Source organism: Epinephelus fuscoguttatus, linkage group LG1 (assembly GCF_011397635.1).
Source record: "Epinephelus fuscoguttatus linkage group LG1, E.fuscoguttatus.final_Chr_v1".
Taxonomy (NCBI): domain Eukaryota; kingdom Metazoa; phylum Chordata; class Actinopteri; order Perciformes; family Serranidae; genus Epinephelus; species Epinephelus fuscoguttatus.
This window is the reverse complement of record NC_064752.1, coordinates 4,447,997-4,467,878: the sequence shown is the minus strand read 5'-3', so window position 1 is coordinate 4,467,878 and position 19,882 is coordinate 4,447,997. Positions and strand designations below refer to the sequence as shown.

General features: G+C 39.6%; 2 protein-coding genes and 1 pseudogene across 2 annotated transcripts; all 3 read left to right on the top strand.

Moving 5' to 3' along the window:
- The first annotated feature begins 3,240 nt into the window (after window positions 1–3,240).
- LOC125887789 (odorant receptor 131-2-like) lies at window positions 3,241–5,543 on the top strand. Its single transcript, XM_049574859.1, has 2 exons — window positions 3,241–3,396; window positions 4,722–5,543. The coding sequence occupies exons 1-2, from the start codon at window positions 3,241–3,243 to the stop codon at window positions 5,541–5,543; spliced, it is 978 nt and encodes a 325-aa protein (XP_049430816.1).
- Window positions 5,544–9,141: 3,598 nt separating this feature from the next.
- LOC125887782 (odorant receptor 131-2-like) lies at window positions 9,142–11,785 on the top strand (annotated as a pseudogene).
- A 4,745-nt stretch (window positions 11,786–16,530) lies between these two features.
- On the top strand, window positions 16,531–19,175 carry LOC125887773 (odorant receptor 131-2-like). The gene is made up of 2 exons (XM_049574837.1): window positions 16,531–16,686; window positions 18,354–19,175. Exons 1-2 carry the CDS (start codon window positions 16,531–16,533, stop codon window positions 19,173–19,175), a joined length of 978 nt encoding a protein of 325 aa, XP_049430794.1.
- The last annotated feature ends 707 nt before the right edge of the window (window positions 19,176–19,882 follow it).

The following is a 19,882-nucleotide window of genomic DNA, read 5'->3' as shown; positions in this document are numbered from 1 at the left end:
TTCAAAAATTCTTAACAAAAGAAAAAGGTAGAAAAATGAAATTCCTACATAAACAATCAGTCAATATCTGTGGGTGTAATGTGAAAGTTGTTTCTTGTAGTAATAAACACAACTCAGTTCCATGGGGCTTAGTCTACTTATGTTGGTTGTTTTGGTTTTCAAACCTGCAAATTCACTTGTTGTTCAGTTTCACCGCTCTCATCACCATTTCCAGCCGCAGCTGGCAGACATTTTCAAAAAAGCTCTGATAAAGCTACCGTACACTACCTGCGTCCCAGCACACACAGAGTTAAAAGAAGAGTGAATACTGAACTTACATCCTCCAGGTTACACGACTGCAAATGAATCCAGATGTTGCTCCATCTCTGCTGCCTTCAGGTACCTACAAAACAAAGAATAATGCTGCTTTAAGACCGGTTCTCTGTATCCATTCAATTGTTGTAGTGTCAGTTGAAAGAAACGGTTCAACATTTTGCAAAATGTATTCACTTTCTAGCACAGAGTTAGGAGGAGGTTAGCCTAGCTTAGCATAAAGACTTGAAATGAAGGGAAACTGCTCGTGTGGTAGTGTGCAAAGTGAAAAAAAAAAAAAAACACAGACCTGCACCTCTGAAGCTGATGAATCAACTAATCATGTCTAGTTTGTTTAAGCCATACTCAAATAAAAATGTAAAAAGGACTTGTTAAATTGTTCATCAATCTGGCCAACATCCATGAGTTCCTACCGTTTTCAGTCTTAGTGCTAAGCTAGGGAAACCACATTCTGGCCATAGCCCCATACTAGGGATGCACTGATTTTAAAATTCTGAGCTGACACTGATGCCAATGCTTGAAATAAGGATTTGGCGAATAGTGGACAATGATATTTTTATATTATTGTTTATTTTGCTTTTGCTTTTGCTTTTATGTTTCCTCCCTTTGTACCGGGGAACCAAAGACATTTACACTATAAAGAAACGAAACCATTTTGAAGATCGTAAGCCTTTCATTACACTACCTTTGAATGAGAACAAATTTAATCATAGAAATTTATGACACAACCTTGAACCTTATGCATGAAAAACATCTTTAAAAAAATATGCTTCAAAAGACTTTACCCTGTATATAATAAATCATATTTCCCTCTAATAACCAGATGGTGCGCTAGACCTTTTCTTCACCTTTCATTTTGACCGACAGGGTCATAAAAATCCGGTCATAATCTGTTTTTACCGGTCATTTTAATTTTCGTTTTTAAATGATAATAAAGATATTCAAAGACATTTAGTTTTCATTCGTTCGTTTTTAATAAATCCAACAAGCAAGTTATAAAGTGTGCAATAATAAGGACATGAACGAAAAGATGAACAGACATCCACACACCGGACCGCACTAACGCGTCCGGTGTGTCCAGGGCGTTATGTAGTTATGTCTGTAGGCTCGGTGTCACAAAATTAAAATTGTAATGAAGTGATTATGGTATTGAAAAATGTGTTCGGTTATACACTGTTGTGTTTTTTTTAAATTATAAACACTGTATTTTCTCCTCACGTTCCATAGTGCGTGCTGTTGTTATTTTATTTTAAAAATTGGCCGGATTCTCTCGTCTTTTCTGTGTCCGACTTTCTGTTTGGTACGATCTGCTCTATCCAGCTTGACAGAAGCGCTTGCGGCTCGCATGAAAAACAGACCAGACGCCGAACTGAAGCGCTGTCTCCGCGTGCGCTCCGCTCTGCTCAGCGGCCTGTGTGGACAGTCAGATAGGTTAACATGGGCGCCGATTGAAAACTGCCTCCGCTGCTGGGCGCTGCGCTTCGGTTCCGCATCCGGTGTGTCCAGGGCGTTATGTCAACAACGCTACATGAAGCAGATGAATGACTTTTTCTCTGCAGTGTAAAAACGGCAGCCACTTAAACCACTGACTGTGCACTCTGCTGCCAAGTGGGCAGGGGTGGTAATTGCAACAGGTCAAAATGACCGATGGCCTTCAGATTTTCCGGTCATTGTTGTAAAAAACGGTCAATGACCGAGAATATCCAGTTAACGCGACCCCTGAATATCTATATTACTCATTTTTACTGAATAAAGCTTCAATGCATTATAATGCAACTTAAGGCAACCTTCATGAGCTGTTAGTTGCAGCTTCCAGCAGCTAACAGCTAACCAGCTCTTCCCCTGCTGATGTCAACACAGATTTGTTGTTCACAATGTAGTATTATCGGAAAAACAATAGGGTGCGTCCCCTGATGCTACTATATTGTGAGTTTTCTGCGTCCTTTCGTCCCAAAGGCGTCCCAGGGAAGATCTTTTGTCATCCTAAACACATTTTCTATCATCCCCAGGAGGACTGGACAATGGCTACTACTAGACATGTCGTCACATAACATTGAGATCATAGAGCCCATTTGCCAAACAGTCATTGAATTCATGAGCATACCTGCTCATTCATATAGGTTTGTGGCCATTATTATGAAGCCCTGCTTTTTTAGCCTGCACAAAATTGACTGTGACACAACAGAAAACATCGGCCACTGCCAATGTCACGAATGTCATCTTATTTATCAAAAGTCTTTCTTAAAATAAAAAAGGAAAAGCACATGATCATATTTCTCAAAAATGTGCAACTATTCCCTTAAACACACACACAAACACACACACGCACACACAAATGCACAGACACACACACACACACACACACACACACACACACACACAAACACGCACACACAAACACGCACAGACACACACACACACACACACACACACACACACACACACACACACATAATCTCAAATGTGTTTGATCTACATTTATAAAGTCCATCCACACCAACACAGACAACAGACTGGTATTATCTGACGCCCTGCTGGGTAGGTAGAGTCTAGTCATGCTTACTGCTTTGTACTGATACTGTATGGACTGCAAATGTGTTATTGTGTGTAACATTATGTTATATTACTGTGTGTAATGTGTATTACGTATCATGTATTTTTTCTGTGATTTACAAAGGTATCTTCTGAAATATTAGTAATAACCACGAGAATCTGCCAGTTAGCCTCCTACAAGATCATTTTTAGAAGATAATTATTTAATCCATAGATCAGTGTGTCTCATGACACATGTATTATTGGCAGATTTTCATTGCAAAATTTTCCTTATTTGTTAATCTTTTATAGTCTTAAAATCTTTGAAGGTAACACCACAATCTCTCTTTGCTGTCTGTGCTTGCTTCAAACAGGAAGGATTTTGCCATTTCAGACATGAATTTTTCATCCCTCAACGGCTCTTCTACTACAACTGTAAGTCAGCGAGACATTTTCACCACAGCTGTGACCAAAAATGTGATTGTCACAGCTCTCTGCATCTCCATTAACTACATCAATGGTACTCTGGTCCATACCTTCAGAAAGCACCAGGTCTGAAATGTTTTTTTTAAAGGATGCATCGTGCACTATTTAAATATTAAGGATAATACCAGGTGATATGTTCTCTATTTTCATGTATCATTTGGTCATACTCAGTGAAGACATGTCTAGAAATATGTGATTTTCTTACATATGAAAGAGGCTAGACACCTCCAGATTTCACATTGTTATTTACAGAAAACATTCACCTCTGAAAGGCAAGGTAGCTTTCATTTATTGACCATTAATCTGACATGTTCTATAAATAGTCACAAGACATGATAACTTTGGTGTAACTTGTGGATCAATTATAGCCGACTGCATATGTGCTTTTTAGAGTGTCATGTAGGGCTGCAGCTAATGATTATTTTTCGTGTCAATTAATCTCGAGATCATTTTCTTGATTAATCCTTTCATTGTTTTCGTCCATAAAATGTCAGAAAATGGTGAAAATTTTCAGTGCTTTCAAAAAGCCCAAACTGACGTCTTGTTTTGTCCACGACCCAAAGATAGAAGATTCAGTTTACTGTCATAGTAAAGAAAACAAAGATATTCACATTTAAGAAGCTGGAATTGGGGATTTCTACCGATGAATCGCTTATTTAATAGCTGACAACTAACAGATTAATTATTGCAGCTCTAATGTAATGTAGGGCAATGTTTTCAGTTATGTGCTATTTTGTTGAAACATAGGTTTGAAAAGAAAATGGATGAAGCAAAGTATAAGTTTGAGAAAGCAGTAATATTTAATAGTTCTGATCTTTTGAAGTGGGGCTGGATGAGCAACTCATCCATAATCAGTGTAGAGGAAGCAACAAAATGTATTTAAAAAAAAAAAAATCAACATTAGGCACATTTTTGGCATTTAAATGCATTAGTTCAGATTCACCAAAGTCACACATTAACATTAACTAACTAAATGATTGAGGCAGCAGTAGACCAACAGCTCCTGTGTTCAGTAAGCTTAAATCACTGTTTTTGTCAATGGAGTCTGGTGACTTTGACATAAGCATGAATGGGGAACTGAAGATGTTGATGTCTACCTGTCGGAAATGGCTGTCTGATGGAAAGGTAAAGCAGTGAAAATACTCTCATTTAAACCGAAATTGATTGTTTTAGGCGGCTAAAATCGGTTTCAAACTACCCCCATCCACAGCAGCACATCACATAGCTACTGTGACAAACTAGGGGCGTGCCATTAAACATCTACTGTTGGTAATACACTGGCTATGGATCAGTACCTCATACAACCCCTCTCCAAAAGATCCAAATTACCCCTTTAAATAAAACATCTAAAATACTAACACTACTCCATCAATACCAATTTCATCCTCCAGATCTTCTACACAAACCCTCGTTACATTCTGTTCATCCACCTGGTGATTAATGACATGATGCAGCTGGTCCTGTCAACTTTACTCCACATCATCAGCTACGCCCTTTACACAATCAGTGTGCCGTTCTGCCTCATCCTGCTGATCATCACCATCCTCACCACCCTCAACACCCCACTAAACTTGGCTGGCATGGCAGTCGAGTGCTACATCGCCATCTGCATCCCTCTCCGTCACAGACAGATCTGTACTGTCAAGAACACCAATATCTTGATTGGTCTGATCTGGGCTGTGAGTGCTGTCTCCATCCTACCAGATCTCTTCATCCTTCTGGCCACAGAGCCACTACACTTCTTTCACTCTAAAGTTTTCTGTGCCAGAGACTTTGTGTTCAGGAGCTCTTACAGCCTGAAGAAGAGGGATGCTTCACACATTGTTTCTCTCGTCCTGGTATGGCTCATAATCTTCTACACTTACTTCAGGATTCTGTTTGCTGCCAAGGAAGCAACTGAAGACATTAAAAAAGCCAGAAACACTATTCTCCTCCATGGTTTTCAGTTGCTGTTATGTATGCTTACGTACGTGAGACCCATGCTTGAACAAGGTCTGCTCTACTTATTACCCAAACAGTTCCTGGCCATACGCTTTTCCTCCTATGTCATTGTCCAGATCCTGCCACGGTTTGTTAGTCCCATTGTCTACGGACTGCGGGACCAGACCTTCAGGAAACATATGAGGAGGTACCTGCTTTGTAAAGTGAGCATAAGAAACCACCCAGAAAATGTCCTAACGTCAAACATGAGGCCGACCATGAAACTGCAGTGAGACTTTCCCAGTTTCCACATTCTGGCAAACAAATCAATAATAATTCCATTTGTGGTGTAAATTACCAGTTATTGTGAAATCCATTAATATATGCCCCATATCACTCCTAGCCATGCCTTTCACAGTGCCGCCACCTTGCCAAAAGAGTTACGTAAGGGATAATGTATAATGAGCCGGTCAATACTGGGAAAATAACTCCCGACAGGGGAATAGAGTTTTATTCCCCTGAAGCCCAACTTTTACCAGCTTCAACATCGAAGTGATAAATACATTATCTATCATTTTATTTTATCTAAAATTGGACCTTTCTGTATGATGATAACTTTTACTTTTTGTTTTTCTTGTACGTTTACCTTCGTAAAAAGAGTACTTCTTCCACCACTGCTGCCATGGGTCAAATGAGTCTGTTCGCTCGATGCTAAAACATCATGGGAATTACCACTAATGCGCGACCAAAAATTAGCAACGCAATCGCAATAATGTCATTCTTACGCATGATCCATTTTTATTTCACATGCTTAACATGAAACTACATATGTGCTCACATTTACAGGCATAGATTGTTGTTTCTGACTGTTGTTGAATGTTACCGTCTTTGGTTTAGCCGTCTTTGTACAGACTGACGTTCCATCATCTCATGAGAGAATGTCGCCATCTGCTGATCTAGCGAGTGACTGCACCTCACCTAAACAAATAGGAGAGAAGTCATAACTGTCACTCACATGGCACACAAACTGACAGTACACAATCTACAAATGTGCAAAACCCTTTTCACATGTAAAAATAGATCCATAAATGCAGGAATATGTATTAGCTGTGGTGAAACTGCTATATTTGTAAAACCTGTGACGTGGTTATGTGAAGTTATAATACGTGTTTCTGAGTAAGTTATGCGCATTTGCAAATCAGTCTGTATTTTTGTGGATGATGACTTTGCACAACACAAATATAAAAAGACATGTTTGTGGAAAATGAATTATCTTATGTATTATGGTACAAATTTGTAGATTGTCTTGAGTGGGTTACAAATAGTAAAGTAGAAATATGTTCCCCTTGACATTTTTTAAACCTGGTTTTTAAGACCCTTGTGGTGTCTAGTTAAGGATTTTTCTTGTTGCCAAGGTCAACTCATGGCCCATAGGGATCATTTGGCGGCCATCTTGAATTGTTGTCCACACTAATGGCGAAAAACACAGATTTCCGTAACCCCTGAACCAGACAACATATAAAGACAAATTAAGCCACTTTTTCATTTAACTTTGACTCCAGGAATCAAATAGAAACTGACATGGTACAACCTCTCCTTGTTGGTAAAAAACAGGCAAATGACACTTTTTAGTCTCATTACAATTTAATTTCTGCTATTTTGCTTTGCAGTAGTTTCCATAATAGCCAGATGTCACTAGTTTATTATCTTATATCAGTCTCAAGGTTATTAAATGGATTAGGGCTGTGGCAACGATGAGTCAGGTCCCGGATGGTGAGGAAGACCGAAAATCAGACCAGGTACCTGATGAAGTGTGAAATATGCTGTTAAATGTCAAGTGTGGCTTATGTTTTGTAAGCTTTGAAGTTTCACAATCTTACCTCCATATAATAATAAAACTTTGTTTAATACAATGACCTGACATAGTTTTGACCATCAAATGTGAAGAACACGTTCACCATATCCCCATGTACCTATAGGAGAGCCCCAGGTCATTGGTCTTAACAGAGATGAGGAGCATAAAAACAAACCACCTGCAGTCCATGAAAGACAACAGGGATAATGCTCTCTTGCCAAGAAGACCCTTGTGGACCTTGTCTTCACACTCCAGATAATTCCTGCTGCAAATGAACTCCAGAGGCGAGGAGATACACCGTTACCTGGGAAGCTTGATAGGTTCCTCACCCTTGTCTTGTCTGGTGCTAGTGATTTTCAGTGTGAGAAGACTTGTAGACTTGTGCTTTCTAGAGGATAGTTACTGTGCAGAGCAGTGACAAATGGCGAGTGGAAACTTCCCATGCAAATATCTCTTTGTCCCACAGTCCATCAGATTCAGGAGCTCCTGCACCACCTCATACTGTGCGATGGGCTGGTTGATTGGCATGTAATAGGTGCTGGTAGACTTTTTTTGAGGAGTAAGAATCTGTGTCCACATAGCCTTTTTCTTCAGCAAAAAAGCAGGGACAGGGCCCTGGGGAGCACTTCAATCCCGGGGTTTACAAAAAAAAAATAAAAAAAAATTTAAAAAAAATGCTCCCAGCACTTTTTTGTACTGATGAACTACGCATGGGTTTTGTTTCTATGATAACAGTTTGACAATGACATGAGCTAGGTGGCTACACTACGTTAACAGGGGGTTGACTGTACAGTCAACAACAAGCTTACAACGGTATGGTCATAAAAGTACAACACACACCAGCAACATTCAGTGTCTGCTGACCTATCTGCTCCCACAAATAGGCTTTTCTGTATATTTTGTAACTGTATTCTAGCTAACAAAAAAAAAGGGAGCAGAGTAGCAAAATCAAAAATCAAAATGGCCGCACAAAACCCTCAGAGAGGCATGCTGCTGTATACACTCCCTCCTCATTGGGAACAAGTGAATATGCCAGCACTGAGAAAAAATACAGCTATGTGGACCCTAACAGGCCCTGACACCTGTGCATGAGATAAAAGTGCCCTAAGCCAGCACCCTCCGTTAATTATCCACAATTATAATTATGTTTAAAACCAACTGCACCTAATTACAGCCTGTTTCCCACTGTGTTAAATCACCCTTTTTTAACAGACTGAGATTGATGTAAGATAGTAAACTAGTGACATTTGGCTATTGCATGAAACTACTGCTAAAGAAAACAGCAAAAGTTATATTGTTATGAGTCTAAAATGTGTCATTTGCCTGTCGTAAGTGCTACATCCTAGGCAACTGGACTTGCTTGCATTTCTTGAAGACGTTTACTTAGAACTGAAGAAGCTTCTTGGATGAGAGGCTAAACGTCTTCAAGAAACACAAGCAAGTCCAGTTGCCTACAATGTAGCACTTACGACACTTACGATACCTCTTAGGGCACAAAAATTTAGCTTGACATCAAAAAGCAAATGATTGTATTTCTCAAAAATGTGTAACTATTCCTTTAAAACACACACACGCATGCATGAACACATACACACACCCACACACACACACACACACACACACACACACACACACACACAATAAGGATGAATATAATCCCAAATGTGTTTGATTACCATTTATAAAGTCCATCCACACCAACACCGACAACAGATTGGTGTTATCTGACGTCCTGCTGATACTGTATGGACTGCAAGTGTTTTCTTACTGTATGTATATATGTAAAATATCATGTATTTTTCTGTGATTTAATAAGGTATTTTCTGAAATATTTAGTAATAACAAGGAGAATCTGCCACTTAGCCTCCTACAAGATCATTTTTGGAGGATACTTAGGCTATTTAATGCATAGATCAGTGCCTCGTGACACATGTATTATTGGCAGATTTTAGTCCAACATTCTTTGAAGGTAACACCACAATCTCTCTTTGCTGTCTGTGCTTGCTTCAAACAGGAAGGATTTTGCCATTTCAGACATGAATTTTTCATCCCTCAACGGCTCTTCTACTACAACTGGGAGTCAGCGAGACATTTTCACCACAGCTGTGACCAAAATGTGATTGTCACAGCTCTCTGCATCTCCATTAACTCCATCAATGGTACTCTGGTCCATACCTTCAGAAAGCACCAGGTCTGAAGTTTGCCTTTTCACAGTATAAACACATGTGTAAGCAGAAATGGAAACCAGCAGCAAACATACTGAATCTTTCTATTTTTCTCTCCCTCTTCTTTCCAACTCATCTTTAAGCAAACCAGTGTTATTGTGAGATTCATTTACATTGTTTTTTTACAGCTTTAACAAATCAGTTTTTAAAAAAAGGATGCATCGTGCACTATTCAAATACTGAGAATAATATCAGGTTACATGTATTATTATGTATCATTCGGCCATTCTCAGTGAAGACATCTGTGATTTTCTTGCTTATGAAAGAGGCCACACATCCCCCACACACCACACTGTTATTTACAAAAGACATTCACCTCTGAAAGGCCAGGTAGCTTTCATTTATTGACCATTCATCCGATGTAAATTTGCTATAATCAGTAGCAAGTCAGGGCAACTTTTTTTGTGAAAAATATTCTGTTATTTTGACTGGTTGCACATCAGTTATAGTCAACTGCATATCTGCTTTTCAGAGTGTCACGGGGGCTGCAACTAATGATTCTTTTTATTGTTGATTAATCTCTAGATTATTTTCTTATTAATTGATAAGTTGTGTTTTGTCTTATAATCTCGTAAAATGGTGAAAATGTCAATCAGTGTTTCCCAAAGCCCAAGCAGACATCCTCAGATGTCTTGTTTTCTCCAGAACCCAAAGATATTAAGTTTACTGTCATAGAGGAGTAAAGAAACCAAAAATGTTCACATTGAAGAAGCTGAAATCAGAGAATTAACATTTTTTAAATTACTTATACCAATTAATGGCTTATTTAATAGCTGACAACTAACAGATAAATTATTGCAGCTGTAATGTCTTATAGTGCAACATTTTCCTTTACTTGCTACTTTGCTGAAACAACGGTTTGAAATGAAAATGAATGAAGCAAAACATGACTTTGAAAAAGCAATTTTTAAAATGGATAGTTCTGATCTTTTGAAGTGGGGCTGTATGAGCAACTCATCTATAGTCAGTGTAGAGGGCAGCAACAAAATGTATTTTAACCGCATAAAGAAAAAACAAAATTGGTTGAAGTGTTTTGCTATATTTAAAATATTTTCAGTGATTTAAGTTGACATCAGACAACAGTCTCTAACAGGGAACTGAAGCTGTTTTATCTTTCTCTTCAAAGCCAGACTCTATTGAGTAAAACAGTAATTTAACGTTGCTGTACACAGGAGCTGCTGGTCTACTGTTTGTTTGTGTCATTGTGTGAATCCAAAATAAATCTTTTAAATGCCAAAGACACATTAACATTAGCTAACTAACTCATCAAAGCAGCAGCAGACCAACAGCTCATGTGTTCAGCAAGCTAAAATCACTGTTTTTGTCAGTGGAGTCCGGTGACTTTGACAAGAGCGTCAATGGGGATACGTTAATGGCTTCCTGTCGAAAAGGGCCATCTGACAGAAAGGCGAAGCAGTGAAAATACTCTCATTATAGTGTAGTGGCTTAAATAGGTTTCCAGCTGCCCCCATCTACAGCAGGACATCACATCGCTCCTGTGACAGTACTCTGCTCTGGTTCTCCAAACTGGGGCGTGCCAATAAACATCTACTGTAGGTAATACACTGGCTATGGATAAGTACCTCATTCAACCTTACCTCACTACTCCGTCAATACCAATTTCATCCTCCAGATCTTCTACACAAACCCTCGTTACATTCTGTTCATCCACCTGGTGATTAATGACATGATGCAGCTGGTCCTGACAACTTTACTCCACATCATCAGCTACGCCCTTTACACAATCAGTGTGCCGTTCTGCCTCATCCTGCTGATCATCACCATCCTCACCACCCTCAACACCCCACTAAACTTGGCTGGCATGGCAGTCGAGTGCTATATCGCCATCTGCATCCCCCTCCGTCACAGACAGATCTGTACCGTCAAGAACACCAATATCTTGATTGGTCTGATCTGGGCTGTGAGTGCTGTCTCCATCCTACCAGATCTCTTCATCCTTCTGGCCACAGAGCCACTACACTTCTTTCACTCTAAAGTTTTATGTTCCAGAGACTTTGTGTTCAGGAGCTCTTACAGCCTGAAGAAGAGGGATGCTTCACACATTGTTTCTCTCGTCCTGGTATGGCTCATACTCTTCTACACTTACTTCAGGATTCTGTTTGCTGCCAAGGAAGCAACTGAAGACATTAAAAAAGCCAGAAACACTATTCTCCTCCATGGTTTTCAGTTGCTGTTATGTATGCTTACGTACGTGAGACCCATGCTTGAACAAGGTCTGCTCTACTTATTACCCAAACAGTTCCTGGCCATACACTTCACCTCCTATGTCATTGTCCAGATCCTGCCACGGTTTGTTAGTCCCATTGTCTACGGACTGCGGGACCAGACCTTCAGGAAACATATGAGGAGGTACCTGCTTTGTAAAGTGAGCATAAGAAACCACCCAGAAAATGTCCTAACGTCAAACATGAGGCCGACCATGAAACTGCAGTGAGACTTTCCCAGTTTCCACATTCTGGCAAACAAATCAATAATAATTCCATTTGTGGTGTAAATTACCAGTTATTGTGAAATCCATTAATATATGCCCCATATCACTCCTAGCCATGCCTTTCACAGTGCCGCCACCTTGCCAAAAGAGTTACGAAACGGATAATGTATAATGAGCGGTCAATACTGGGAAAATAACTCCGACAGGGGAATAGAGTTTTATTCCCTGAAGCCCAATTTTTACCAGCTTCAACATCGAAGTGATAAATACATTATCTATCATTTTATTTTATCTAAAATTGGACCTTTCTGTATGATGATAACTTTTACTTTTTGTTTTTCTTGTACGTTTACCTTCGTAAAAAGAGTATTTCTTCCACCACTGCTGCCGTGGGTCAAATGAGTCTGTTCGCTCAATGCTAAAACATCATGGGAATTACCACTAATGCGCGACCAAAAATTAGCAATGCAATCGCAATAATGTCATTCTTACGCATGATCCATTTTTATTTCACATGCTTAACATGAAACTAAATATGTGCTCGCATAGATTGTTGTTTCTGACTGTTGTTGAATGTTACCGTCTTTGGTTTAGCCGTCTTTGTACAGACTGACGTTCCATCATCTCATGAGAGAATGTCGCCATCTGCTGATTTAGCGAGTGACTGCACCTCACCTAAACAAATAGGAGAGAAGTCATAACTGTCACTCACATGGCACACAAACTGACAGTACACAATCTACAAATGTGCAAAACCCTTTTCACATGTAAAAATAGATCCATAAATGCAGGAATATGTATTAGCTGTGGTGAAACTGTTATATTTGTAAAACCTGTAACGTGGTTATGTGAAGTTAAAATATGTGTTTACGAGTAAGTTATGCGCATTTGCAAATCAATCTGTATTTTTGTGGATGATGACTTTGCACAACACAAATATAAAAAGACATGTTTGTGGAAAATTAATTATCTTATGTATTATGGTACAAATTTGTAGATTGTCTTGAGTGGGTTACAAATAGTAAAGTAGAAATATGTTCCCCTTGACATTTTTTAAACCTGGTTTTTAAGACCCTTGTGGTGTCTAGTTGAGGATTTTTCTTGTTGCCAAGGTCAACTCATGGCCCATAGGGATCATTTGGCGGCCACACATGTATACTGCCAGATATTAATACATACTTTCAACATATTGTACCGCAGTAACCAGAACTATAACTATAATATTATTACTTTCATTAATGTTGTTGTAATCTACTGTCATTACCTGCATCTCTCTCTCTCTCTCTCTCTCTCTCACTCTCATTGTGTCATATGGATTACTGTTAATTTATTATGCTGATCTGGTCTGTACGACATCTATTGCACGTCTGTCCGTCCTGGAAGAGGGATCCCTCCTCAGTTGCTCTTCCTGAGGTTTCTACCGTTTTTTTTCCCCATTAAAGGGTTTTTTTGGGGGAGTTTTTCCTTATCCGCTGTGAGGGTCTTAAGGACAGAGGGATGTCGTATGCTGTAAAGCCCTGTGAGGCAAATTGTGATTTGTGATATTGGGCTTTATAAATAAAATTGATTGATTGATTGATCTTGAATTGTTGTCCACACTAATGGCGAAAAACACAGATTTCCGTAACCCCTGAACCAGACAACATATAAAGACAAATTAAGCCACTTTTTCATTTAACTTTGGCTCCAGGAATCAAATAGAAACTGACATGGTACAACCTCTCCTTGTTGGTAAAAAACAGGCAAATGACACTTTTTAGTCTCATTACAATTTAACTTCTGCTATTTTGCTTTGCAGTAGTTTCCCGCAATAGCCAGATGTCACTAGTTTATTATCTTATATCAGTCTCAAGGTTATTAAATGGATTAGGGCTGTGGCAACGAGATGAGTCAGGTCCCGGATGGTGAGGAAGACCGAAAATCAGACCAGGTACCTGATGAAGTGTGAAATATGCTGTTAAATGTCAAGTGTGGCTTATGTTTTGTAAGCTTTGAAGTTTCACAATCTTACCTCCATATAATAATAAAACTTTGTTTAATACAATGACCTGATGTAGTTTTGACCATCAAATATGAAGAACACGTTCACCATATCCCCATGTACCTATAGGAGAGCCCCAGGTCATTGGTCTTAACAGAGATGAGGAGCATAAAAACAAACCACCTGCAGTCCATGAAAGACAACAGGGATAATGCTCTCTTGCCAAGAAGACCCTTGGACCTTGTCTTCGCACTCCAGATAATTCCTGCTGCAAATGAACTCCAGAGGCGAGGAGATAAACTGTTACCTGGGAAGCTTGATAGGTTCCTCATCCTTGTCTTGTCTGGTGCTAGTGAATTTCAGTGTGAGAAGACTTGTAGACTTGTGCTTTCTAGAGGATAGTTACTGTGCAGAGCAGTGACAAATGGCAAGTGGAAACTTCCCATGCAAATATCTCTTTGTCCCACAGTCCATCAGATTCAGGAGCTCCTGCACCACCTCATACTGTGCGATGGGCTGGTTGATTGGCATGTAATAGGTGCTGGTAGACTTTTTTTGAGGAGTAAGAATCTGTGTCCACATAGCCTTTTTCTTCAGCAGAAAAGCAGGGACAGGGCCCTGGGAGCACTTCATCCCCAGGGTTTACAAAATTAAAAAAAAATGCTCCCAGCACTTTTTTGTACTGATGCACTACGCATGGGTTTTGTTTCTATGATAACAGTTTGACAATGACATGAGCTAGGTGGCTACACTATGTTAACAGGGGGTTGACTGTACAGTCAACAACAAGCTTACAATGCTTACATTACAACGCCGAAGCCCTGATCCACGCCTTCATTACATCCCGCCTTGACTATTGAAATAGCATCTTTTATGGCACAACCTCCAAACTCCTCAATAAACTCCAATACATGCAAAACTCTGCCGCCCGCCTCCTCACTCACACCCACTCCCGCGACCACATCACCCCTGTCCTTCAGAACCTCCACTGGCTCCCTGTCCCACAACGCATCCGCTTCAAACTCCTCCTACTCACCCATAAAGCCCTCCACAACCAGGCCCCCTCTTACCTCACAGACCTGCTCCACCTTTACACCCCTTCCTGCAGCCTAGACTCTTCCAATGCCAATCTTCTCACCGTCCCCAAGACCAAGCACAGAACCTGGGGGGACAGAGCCTTCTCCGTTGCTGCCCCCACCCTCTGGAACTCCCTCCCAAAACACATCCGTGACTGCACTGACCTCCCATCATTCAAATCACTACTCAAAACTCATCTGTTCCATTCTGTTTTTAATGTTGAGCTACTTTTTTTTTTTAAGTTCATTTATTTATTTATTTGTTTTTCACTCCCATTGCTATTCCTCTTTGTCTTCGATGTATTTTGCCATAAATTGTATTTTGATGTGTTTTTAACCTATTCTGTAAAGTGACTTTGAGAACTTTGGAAAGCGCTTCATAAACAAAATGTATTATTATTATTATTATTATTATTATTGTCATGGTGATAAAAGTACAACACACACCAGCAACATTCAGTGTCTGCTGACCTATCTGCTCCCGCAAATAGGCTTTTTTGTATTTTTTCTAACTGTATCCTAGCTAAAAAAAAAAAAAAAAAAAAAAAAAAAAGCAGCAGTAGCAAAATCATCAGCTCCTGTCTGAAAAGTTCAGAGATTTTCAGCTAATTGCGGTTGGAATGGCTGCACAAAATGCTCAGAGAGGCATGCTGCTGTATACACTCCCTCCTCATTGGGAACAAGTGAATATGCCAGCACTGAGAAAAAATACAGCTATGTGGACCCTAACAGGCCCTGACACCTGTGCATGAGATAAAAGTGCCCTAAGCCAGCACCCTCCGTTAATTATCCACAATTATAATTATGTTTAAAACCAACTGCACCTAATTACAGCCTGTTTCCCACTGTGTTAAATCACCCTTTTTTAACAGACTGAGATTGATGTAAGATAGTAAACTAGTGACATTTAGCTATTGCATGAAACTACTGCTAAAGAAAACAGCAAAAGTTATATTGTTATGAGTCTAAAATGTGTCATTTGCCTGTCGTAAGTGCTACATCCTAGGCAACTGGACTTGCTTGCGTTTCTTGAAGACGTTTCGCCTCTTAGAACTGAAGAAGCTTCTTGGATGAGAGGCGAAACGTCTTCAAGAAACACAAGCAAGTCCAGTTGCCTACAATGTAGCACTTACGACACTTACGATACCTCTTAGGGCACAAAAATTTAGCTTGACATCAAAAAGCAAATGATTGTATTTCTCAAAAATGTGTAACTATTCCTTTAAAACACACACACGCACGCATGAACACGCACCCACCCACACACACACACACACACACACACACACACACACAATAAGGATGAATATAATCCCAAATGTGTTTGATTAACATTTATAAAGTCCATCCACACCAACACCGACAACAGATTGGTGTTATCTGACATCCTGCTGATACTGTATGGACTGCAAGTGTTTTCTTACTGTATGTATATATGTAAAATATCATGTATTTTTTCTGTGATTTAATAAGGTATTTTCTGAAATATTTAGTAATAACAAGGAGAATCTGCCACTTAGCCTCCTACAAGATCATTTTTGGAGGATACTTAGGCTATTTAATGCATAGATCAGTCTCGTGACACATGTATTATTGGCAGATTTTAGTCCAACATTCTTTGAAGGTAACACCACAATCTCTCTTTGCTGTCTGTGCTTGCTTCAAACAGGAAGGATTTTGCCATTTCAGACATGAATTTTTCATCCCTCAACGGCACTTCCACTATAACTGGGAGTCGGACGGAAAGCTTCACCGTAGCTGTGACCAAAAATGTGATTGTCACAGCTCTCTGCATCTCCATTAACTCCATCAATGGTACTCTGGTCCATACCTTCAGAAAGCACCAGGTCTGAAGTTTGCCTTTTCACAGTATAAACACATGTGTAAGCAGAAATGGAAACCAGCAGCAAACATACTGAATCTTTCTATTTTTCTCTCCCTCTTCTTTCCAACTCATCTTTAAGCAAACCAGTGTTATTTTGAGATTCATTTACATTGTTTTTTTACAGCTTTAACAAATCAGTTTTTAAAAAAAGGATGCATCGTGCACTATTCAAATACTGAGAATAATATCAGGTTACATGTATTATTATGTATCATTCAGTCATTCTCAGTGAAGACATCTGTGATTTTCTTGCTTATGAAAGAGGCCACACATCCCCCACACACCACACTGTTATTTACAAAAGACATTCACCTCTGAAAGGCCAGGTAGCTTTCATTTATTGACCATTCATCCGACGTAAATTTGCTATAATCAGTAGCAAGTCAGGGCAACTTTTTTTGTGAAAAATATTCTGTTATTTTGACTGGTTGCACATCAGTTATAGTCAACTGCATATCTGCTTTTCAGAGTGTCACGGGGGCTGCAACTAATGATTCTTTTTATTGTTGATTAATCTCTAGATTATTTTCTTATTAATTGATAAGTTGTTTTTTGTCTTAAAATGTCGTAAAATGGTGAAAATGTCAATCAGTGTTTCCCAAAGCCCAAGCAGACATCCTCAGATGTCTTGTTTTCTCCAGAACCCAAAGATATTAAGCTTATTGTCATAGAGGAGTAAAGAAACCAAAAATGTTCACATTGAGGAAGCTGAAATCAGAGAATTAACATTTTTTAAATTACTTATACCAATTAATGGCTTATTTAATAGCTGACACAACTAACAGATAAATTATTGCAGCTGTAATGTCTTATAGTGCAACATTTTCCTTTACTTGCTACTTTGCTGAAACAACGGTTTGAAATGAAAATGAATGAAGCAAAACATGACTTTGAAAAAGCAATTTTTAAAATGGATAGTTCTGATCTTTTGAAGTGGGGCTGTATGAGCAACTCATCTATAGTCAGTGTAGAGGGCAGCAACAAAATGTATTTTAACCGCATAAAAAAACAAAATTGGTTTAAGTGTTTTGCTATATTTAAAATATTTTCAGTGATTTAAGTTGACATCAGACAACAGTCTCTGACAGGGAACTGAAGCTGTTTTATCTTTCTCTTCAAAGCCAGACTCTATTGAGTAAAACAGTAATTTAACGTTGCTGTACACAGGAGCTGCTGGTCTACTGTTTGTTTGTGTCATTGTGTGAATCCAAAATAAATCTTTTAAATGCCAAAGACACATTAACATTAGCTAACTAACTCATCAAAGCAGCAGCAGACCAACAGCTCATGTGTTCAGCAAGCTAAAATCACTGTTTTTGTCAGTGGAGTCCGGTGACTTTGACAAGAGTGTCAATGGGGATACGTTAATGGCTTCCTGTCGAAAAGGGCCATCTGACAGAAAGGCGAAGCAGTGAAAATACTCTCATTATAGTGTAGTGGCTTAAATAGGTTTCCAGCTGCCCCCATCTACAGCAGGACATCACATCGCTCCTGTGACAGTACTCTGCTCTGGTTCTCCAAACTGGGGGCGTGCCAATAAACATCTACTGTAGGTAATACACTGGCTATGGATAAGTACCTCATTCAACCTTACCTCACTACTCCGTCAATACCAATTTCATCCTCCAGATCTTCTACACAAACCCTCGTTACATTCTGTTCATCCACCTGGTGATTAATGACATGATGCAGCTGGTCCTGACAACTTTACTCCACATCATCAGCTACGCCCTTTACACAATCAGTGTGCCGTTCTGCCTCATCCTGCTGATCATCACCATCCTCACCACCCTCAACACCCCACTAAACTTGGCTGGCATGGCAGTCAAGTGCTATATCGCCATCTGCATCCCCCTCCGTCACGGACAGATCTGTACCGTCAAGAACACCAATATCTTGATTGGTCTGATCTGGGCTGTGAGTGCTGTCTCCATCCTACCAGATCTCTTCATCCTTCTGGCCACAGAGCCACTACACTTCTTTCACTCTAAAGTTTTATGTTCCAGAGACTTTGTGTTCAGGAGCTCTTACAGCCTGAAGAAGAGGGATGCTTCACACATTGTTTGTCTCGTCCTGGTATGGCTCATACTCTTCTACACTTACTTCAGGATTCTGTTTGCTGCCAAGGAAGCAACTGAAGACATTAAAAAAGCCAGAAACACTATTCTCCTCCATGGTTTTCAGTTGCTGTTATGTATGCTTACGTACGTGAGACCCATGCTTGAACAAGGTCTGCTCTACTTATTACCCAAACAGTTCCTGGCCATACACTTCACCTCCTATGTCATTGTCCAGATCCTGCCACGGTTTGTTAGTCCCATTGTCTACGGACTGCGGGACCAGACCTTCAGGAAACATATGAGGAGGTACCTGCTTTGTAAAGTGAGCATAAGAAACCACCCAGAAAATGTCCTAACGTCAAACATGAGGCCGACCATGAAACTGCAGTGAGACTTTCCCAGTTTCCACATTCTGGCAAACAAATCAATAATAATTCCATTTGTGGTGTAAATTACCAGTTATTGTGAAATCCATTAATATATGCCCCATATCACTCCTAGCCATGCCTTTCACAGTGCCGCCACCTTGCCAAAAGAGTTACGTAAGGGATAATGTATAATGAGCCGGTCAATACTGGGAAAATAACTCCCGACAGGGGAATAGAGTTTTATTCCCCTGAAGCCTAATTTTTACCAGCTTCAACATCGAAGTGATAAATACATTATCTATCATTTTATTTTATCTAAAATTGGACCTTTCTGTATGATGATAACTTTTACTTTTTGTTTTTCTTGTACGTTTACCTTCGTAAAAAGAGTACTTCTTCCACCACTGCTGCCATGGGTCAAATGAGTCTGTTCGCTCAATGCTAAAACATCATGGGAATTACCACTAATGCGCGACCAAAAATTAGCAACGCAATCGCAATAATGTCATTCTTACGCATGATCCATTTTTATTTCACATGCTTAACATGAAACTAAATATGTGCTCGCATAGATTGTTGTTTCTGACTGTTGTTGAATGTTACCGTCTTTGGTTTAGCCGTCTTTGTACAGACTGACGTTCCATCATCTCATGAGAGAATGTCGCCATCTGCTGATCTAGCGAGTGACTGCACCTCACCTAAACAAATAGGAGAGAAGTCATAACTGTCA